General features: G+C 28.4%; 1 protein-coding gene across 12 annotated transcripts in view; it reads right to left on the reverse strand.

Moving 5' to 3' along the window:
* Window positions 1-1,217: 1,217 nt before the first annotated feature.
* LOC124948792 (phospholipid phosphatase 1-like) overlaps window positions 1,218-8,385 on the reverse strand; it is a 19,480-nt gene continuing 12,312 nt past the window's right edge. For 10 of the 12 annotated variants that reach the window (XM_047492968.1, XM_047492971.1, XM_047492965.1 and 7 more), the window contains 6 exons: window positions 6,768-6,936; window positions 4,605-4,805; window positions 2,965-3,119; window positions 2,546-2,769; window positions 1,817-1,937; window positions 1,218-1,696 (listed from right to left, as the gene is read on the reverse strand). In XM_047492968.1, the coding sequence (XP_047348924.1) occupies window positions 1,319-1,696; window positions 1,817-1,937; window positions 2,546-2,769; window positions 2,965-3,119; window positions 4,605-4,805; window positions 6,768-6,936 (1,248 nt within the window). In that variant the 3' untranslated portion in view covers window positions 1,218-1,318. Of the gene's footprint in view, window positions 1,697-1,816; window positions 1,938-2,545; window positions 2,770-2,964; window positions 3,120-4,007; window positions 4,078-4,604; window positions 4,806-6,767; window positions 6,937-8,385 lie in introns of those variants that run through there. The other 2 variants (XM_047492969.1, XM_047492976.1) reach the window with 2 other exon arrangements.

The raw sequence follows: 8,385 nt of genomic DNA on the forward strand, positions 1-8,385 counted from the left end.
TCTATTTCTCTTTAAATACACACATATCAATCTAATTGATTTCTTTTATTATATTACAGATAAATTAAAGTTACTCAGTAAATGTGACTCAACGAGAAATGATATTATTTTTATTTAATAGATTTTCGTTTAAGTTAATACTCAAAAGGAACATAATCAAGCAATCAACAACAATAACAATAACAAAATATTTATCTATTGTATCATCTAAATATTTTACAAGTATTTATCGTTATTTTATACAAGTAAATTCTCTTATCTATTATAATAATTTATATTTGAATGATTTTAATAATGATATCCTACGACGAAGTGTTTTCTGTCTCTACTTATGTCTTTTCTCAGGTTAAGCATTCCAAAAAATTATTTCTATCTACAACCATATTACCTATATACCTATATACCTATATATTGGAATACTTTAGGATACAAAAATAATATACACAATTGAGCGATTTATCAGTTAACGACAGAAATATATCCCTACAAAATCTATATGGAAAAATACTCTTTATCGATGTGTATTAAAAGATGATATATTACATATGACTGACGGAGGCGCACGAACGTTTTTCAAATGTATTACATATATATATATATATATACATATACATATACATATACACATACATATATATATATATATATATATATATCTTATCGGTCAACTATAAAAACGTGAAAATTTATCATCCTTACAGGAAGGGACGGCACACGATAGATTAGTTAGTTATTTCTAAAAGGGCAAAAAAAAAAAATAACCACGACTCACATGGATATCCATTGACGATCAATCGATGCTAACTTTCCTCGATCGACATTGTTGGTCTCTCTATGAAAAAAAAAAAAAAAAAAAAAAAAAAAAAAAAGAAAAAAAAAAAATAAAAGAGAGAAAAAGAATATTTGTTAATCGCAGTACTATAAATGGCACTTGCTCATTTTACAATTTAAAAATGTCGTTCACGTAAAGTATTATATATTATAAATGAAGCCAAAACTATACCCATACATATATAATCTATGACTAAAAAGGTACTTGCATTGTGTTTCAATAAAGATGATATCTTATTCTGGGGATGTTGTTGGATCATCAAATACATTCCCCTTTTTTCATTGTGAATAGTTCATTTACGATTAATTAATTAGTAAATTATTTAAAAATTTGATAAGGTTTATAAAAAAAAAAAGAAAAAAATTATATATATATATATATATATATATATATATATATATATATATAATGCAATGTTCTACTTCTCTCCCGATTTGTATCTAACACACAATTTGACACATTCTCGTTCTCCTTCGTTCATTATTATCATTCTTTCCAAGATACCGTAATATCACGTAATTCACGGCCTTCGGGAATGTCGACGTTGTTAGCACTATTCACTAATTTCTTCTTACTTTGATAATTTTTTTCATCGAAACAAGCAACTTGCTCGTTACCAATGAAATCACTTTTAACTCGTTTCGATGATGTTTTTCTATCCAAACGGAACAAGCGACATTGATATATCAAGATTAGAATGGCAGTGATCGTTCCTATAAATAAACCGGCCAAAACGTCCCACCAATGGTGTCTGTTGTCTGCTATTCTACTCAAGGAACATATCACTGCCCACATTGATATCAATAATTGAAGCCATGGCTTAACGAGTAACGTTTTGTTCGTCATACGTTCTTGCAGATAACTCTGTAAATACAATCAATTATTAACTTATTAAGAATAAACGTATTTTGTTTCTTTTTCCTGTTTTTTTTTTTTCTTTTTTTTTTTTTTCTTTATCTATAATATAATCATCGAAATACTTACCGCAATAAAAATCGATGTAAACACAGAAAGAGCCGAGTGAGACGATGGAAAAGATTTACTCGAATCTGTTATGAACCAATTCGAATCGATCGAATTCGTGCAAGTATACGACTTGATATATCTGCGCACATAATAAAAATTTTTTTTAAATATTATTTAATTTTCACTTATATATAACATATATACACGTACACACGCATACATACACACACACACACACGCATATATATATATATATAAATTCAATTTGCCGAAACAAATAGAACCTACGGTCGATACGAAAAAAAAATTTATTTCCTTTGATCAGTCGATAAGAACGATTGCAAAATAATTCATATTTCATTCATTGCACAATATTTAAACCAAGGTATATATATATATATATACACAAAAACACATATATATACATATAATATATTCTAATATCCAAGATCGAAGCGCCTTTTATTAAAATCGAGTAAAACTCGATTTGTCGGTAATTGCAGATTTATGTAATTGCCGATATTTACAGATTTCTACATAACCGATTGCATTAAAAAAAAAAGAAAAAAAAATCAATGATTTTTTCTATGATTCCCTATAATAAAAAGATGTCCAAAAGATGTCGAATATATCGTAAATATAATGTCATGAAAAAATAATTATGTATGTGTATATATATATATATATATATATATATATATATATATATATATATATGTATGTATATATGTACATAAATATTCATACTCATTGGTGCAATTTCGAGCTTCTAAAGGTTGACATGTGTCAAAGAAATGTGGCCTCGGTTCTCCAATGATAATTTTCATAACGTTACATCCAACAGCCAGTGTGACAGTCCCTATTGTATAATGGCCATACCAAATCCAAACTTGTTTTAATCTTGACTTATTAGATTCCGTTTCCTTATCGTAATTATTTCTTGCTTGGCATGTGTATTCTGTGATCCACATCTAAAAAGAAATATTTAAATAATCAATGACATAAACAATTAGAACCATAAATGATATCATAAAAAATTATTATACATACGAACAAAATAAAATGAGAAAACGTTTAAATATTTCCAATGATGTCATTGAGGAGAGAGAAAAAAGAGGAAAAAAGGAAAAAAGAATTTCCCCATATATATATATATATATATTTACCACAAAAATCGGCAGAAAAGCGGTGACACTGAGTAAGACAATAACGGATATGGTATCTCCCCTAAATTTAAAGGAAAGTTTTGGATCATTGCAGAAAAAGCCAATTTGATTGTGCGGAATATTTCCAAATTCCAATAATCCCATAAGCACCATCACTGAAAGAGGAAAAATATAATTGTATTCATAAAATTGCAATTGAAGATATATATCGATAAGCGTGAAAAACGTTCTCGAGGCACAAATAATGATCCTGGCAATGAATGAAAGTACATTAAACACATCGGATATAATTTGTGTCACTCGTCCTCGAGATAGGTTTTTTTTCCTTGAGTCCACTCTAATGAGAATCCTCTACGACTGGTTGATTAACAAATATTTTCTTTTCAATTATTCTTCTTCTATCGTTTTTTCTTTTTTTCTTTTTCTTTTTTTTTTTTTTTTTTTTTTTTTTTTTTTTTTTTGGATCGATTAAATCTGCCCGAACGAAAATTTCATTTTCTCTTCATCATTCGATAACATTATAATACATATATCAATGAAATTATTAAATAAGATTATTAAATATAAAAAAAAAAAAAATATGTATAAACTATTACATAAAAAATAAAATTATTAAATATATTAAATCAACTATGTATGATCATTCGAACATTCGTTTAGACAACGAAGAAGTTATCGCGTAAAATAAAGGAGTCATGCAGAAACTAGAATGAATAATAATTGACATTAAGTCTTAATAAAAGTATAGACTTTTCTATGTGTCGACGTTCATAGTTTATCAATACGATATATGATAATGCAAAAAAAAAAATAATAACGTTAATAGAAAAGCCAATATGTGACGTTTGAATATATATGCGTGTACTATCGACGAGGTGAGGAGGGGTGGGGAGGGAGGGGGCGGTGAGGTTAGATAGGGATGAAACGGAAAGTCAAAAAAGCACGAACAAAAGCAAAAATAGATAACCTTCCATCTAAAATAATGTGACACTCGAAACATTGATAAGAAATAATCATTGATATTAAGTATTTACAAATCATACTTCTCAATAGCCTTGCTAATAACTCTTCATAAACATCTAACACGTTCCGTGCCATGTATACCACTGGTGGTACACGTTAAATGTGGTCTTCAGGCCACGTGTACCATCCGTGGTACACGTTAAATTTGATCTTCAGGCCACGTGTACCACCCGTGATACGCGCATTCATACTTATTTAATAATAAAATTTTACTGAAAATTGCTGAAAACATATATGGCCTGAATGACGACAAGTCAGGCAAAAATGGCTTGGCATGGAACGTGTTAGAAAAAAAAAAAAAAAAAAAAAAAAAAAAAAGAAAAAAAAAGAAAGTATAGAAAAATGACGTTAGATGACGTATGAGTGCAAATATCGAAGCGATAAAAAAAAAAAAAAAAAAAAAAGAAAAATGAAAAGCAAACCAAAGAAAAAGACAAACAAATAAACGAACAAACGAACGAACAATTAAAAACGAAAAGAAAAAAAAAATCCACGAAAAAGGATCAATAGAAAGAAAGATGAAAAAAAAAAAAAAAAAAAGAAAAAGAAAAAGAAAAAAGTAAAGAAAACGACGAAACGATGTCGAATGAAATAATCATCTTCTTATAGCAACTTACGAAAACTGTACTGATTACGTCGTTGGGATAACAACGTAATTATTTTCTCCCAATTACGAACGATATTGTTTTTCCTTTTTCCTTTGACGTACATCGAAACGGATACATTTTGCGGTGACATTCTTTTTATCCAAAAGGAAAGTGACGCGTGCCGTGTCACGCACGGACACAGAACGAATGAAAAGAATGGAGATATAAGAGCTAAGAGATAGACATAAATAGATACATAGGATAGATAGATATATAAAGAGAAATATATATATGTATATATATAGATACACACAGAAATAGAGGGAGAGAGATAAAAGGGGAGAGAGAGAGAGAGAGAGAGAGGAAAAAAAAGACAAAGTGAGAAAGAGCACTCATCGCTATCAAGCTATGACCATTCTTATGAAGAGACTTTTGAAATACGTAAGCGTGTAATCTGACTTCGCGCATGCGCCTTTGTTCGACTAAATACTCACTGTACGAAGGAGTGGGGGAAAAGAAAGAGTGGGGGAAGAGAAAAAGAGAGAGAGAGAGAGAGAGAGAGAGAGAGAAAGCTCACGTGACGCATTACTCCGTAGTAAAATCCAAACCAATTCTCTCGTACTAACGTTTTCTTTCATTTCCTGAGAGATAGAGATAAATAGATAAATAGATAGATAGATAGATAGATAGATAGATAGAGAGAGAGAGAGAGAGAGAGAGAAGAGTGAGAATTAATTTTCCTCATTCACTTCATTCCCTCTCTCTGAGAAAAAAAGAACCTGTCAATTCGAATCTTCGTCTTCAATTCATTTTCCTCTCTTTGTATTATTTTTTATTTGCTTCTTTTTTTTTGTTTGTTTTTGTTTTTCCTTTTTCTTTCTTTCTTTCTTTGGTTCTTTTTTTTTTTTTTTTTTTTTTTTTTTTATTTCCTGCTCAATGAAAATGTCAGATATTAAGGTCGACTAGGTGTGACCATGTATATAATACGTACATATGTTGACAAGATAAATATCTAGATATATATATATATATATATATATATGCAAGTTGTGTCAAACTTATTTTGCAAGTATTACATAACTAATAGATAAGAAAAAGCATTAAAGTAAACACAAATATTTGCTTATAAACAATTTCTTTTTAATAATATAACACCTGGATATATATGCTTTGCTATTGGTTAATGGTTAACAAAGTAATACTGAAAACAGATCTATTCAGGTAATAAACCATATTGTATCTCTGAGTTGAGTTTATTCTAATGTGAATCAGCTTATTGGAGCCTTATGACTCATAATAGATAGTAGGAGACAATAGGCCCGAACCTAGGCAAACAGTATTATATTATGATATCAATGATATAATCGTATCGTTAAATATATTTAATTTATGGGATAATTAATATTGACTATTATGATGGATTTCATCAATAATAAATATTTTTATAACGTAATTATAAATAATGTCGTCGTATCGTGAAATTTCAAAGTAATATAAATCATCAATTGATTGAATAATAATTCTTATTGAATAATTCAATAAAGATTCGTAAGATATTATTTTTTCGTAAGAGATAGAGAGACGAAAAAAAAATAGGGAAGATGTTTAAAAAAAAATGAATGAAAAAAAAAAGAAAGAAAGAAAGAAAGAAAGAAAGAAAAAAAAAGGCGTCACTTTCATTTTCCACGATTCGTTCATCCAATGATACCTTATACGCCTATATATCATTATATGTGAAAGAGAGAGAGAGAGAGAGAGAGAGAGAGAGAGAGAGAGAGAGAGAAAGAGAAAGATGAGAGTAAATTTAATAGTGTTAGTTTGTTGCCTCGAAAATTCTAGACTAAAAGCCATCTGTTGTTCAGTATTGTATTACAGAGTTCGTAGTCATCCAAGTTAAAATTTTTGTTAGCTATTATTGTCATTTTACTATCCTTATAAGCGCGAGAAAGTCTAATTGAAAGTATTAATTTATGTATACATGCATACCTACGTGCAACGCATGCATATGTATGTGTATGCATGTATGTATGCAGCTATGTATAAGTTTATGCACGTACGTAGATATGCATTGAAAAGTAATACGAATAATTGCATCGGTAAATGCAAATTGTTATTAGACGATCGGGACGAAAATACGTAAATAGAAAAAAAAATATATATATATATATATATATGTATATATATTATTCTAACCTGTTAATGCTATCAGGATATCAATCAGGAGTGCCCAACGTATCGTATTCTTACAAACGCTCATGATCTTGGGTATCGTTTGTTTATTCTCTACGTTATCCACCTTATCACTTGGCGTTCCTTCTTCCAACGAGGTTGTACTGCACCGTGTCAGCTGCTCCGTCGATCTCTATCAAAAATAATTGTACAAAAAAAAATTAAATTTAATAAATATTTATTATATATGAATATATATATATATATATATATATATATGTATAACATCTATTTATTTCGAATACATATATCACTTTTTATTATTTATTATTATTTCTGTCTCTCCCTCTCTCTCTTTCTCTCATGTCTTACTTCTTTGTTGTTTCTATAAATTTTATGGGAATAAAAAAAAAAAAAAAGAAAAAAAGAAAAATTAATAACAATAGAAATAAAATCAATATAGGATAACTAAAAAATTTCTTAAATGATTATAAAAATTTGACTAGGCTTCCGTTTAATTGTGGCTTATAGTTTAATAAAATATTCTTACGATTGGACTGTTTGAAAAAGAATAGATCTAAAACTTTTTCGTTCGTCCTATATTTTTCGTAAAAGCTTCCTCTTTTTTCTTTTCTTTTTTTTTTTCTTTTTTTTTCGACCGAATAATAAACACGCGTATTTCATTATTAGAACGAACGTTTACTTATCATTAATTTTATTAACTTATCTTATTTAACTTTTCACGTTCTTTCGTAACACATATATGTGTATATATATAAAAAAAAAAAAAATACAAAAAAAAAGAAAAAAAAAAAAAGAAAAAAAGAAATTTATAAATGTAGTACGTAGAACATCGACACGCGAGAGAAACGTGCGATCGTTGCAACTCGATGCTGCATTAAGGTTAGATCAGCTTTCTACCGCAAAACCGCAAGGGTAATGCGATCGGTCAATTTGTCGGAAGAATTGCGAAGTTATTTTTTTGCTTTTTCTTTTTCTCTCTCTCTCTCTCTCTCTCTCTTTCTCTCTCTCTCTCTCTCTCTCTCTTTCTCTCTCTCTCTCTCTCTCTCTCTCTCTCTCTCTCTCTCTCTCTCTCTTCGGATACCCACAGTGACAGGCGGAAAAATATTTTTTTTTTCTTTTTGATTCGATATACAGACAGACCAAGGTATTCGATACGAGTATCGGTAACATTATCGAATTTATAAAGTACAATTTGAATAAAGTTTGTTAAAGATAATAAAGAAAAAAAAAAAAAAAAGAAAGAATTATAAATGTACATATATGAATAAATTAAAACAATGACAAGATAAGACTGAATTTAATCTTTTACATTTATATAATCGATATCTCTTCCAAAAGGCAAATTTCTAAATAACATATACGTACATATTTAAAGATAAATATTTAAAATTATTCAAATAAAATGAAAGAACAATTATAAAAGTGATACGAGCGAAAAGAAATCTACATTTTTGAAAGAAGACATTTTGAATTTAAAATTCTTTTCTTTAAAAAGTTTTCTTAAAACCTTAATTTTAGAATTTAGATCACAAGATACAATAATATCGTATAAAATTTATATGTATACATACATGCATACATACATACATACATATATATATATATATGTACATATATA

The sequence above is a fragment of the Vespa velutina genome, chromosome 4, assembly GCF_912470025.1.
Source record: "Vespa velutina chromosome 4, iVesVel2.1, whole genome shotgun sequence".
In the NCBI taxonomy this organism is placed as follows: Eukaryota; Metazoa; Arthropoda; class Insecta; order Hymenoptera; family Vespidae; genus Vespa; species Vespa velutina.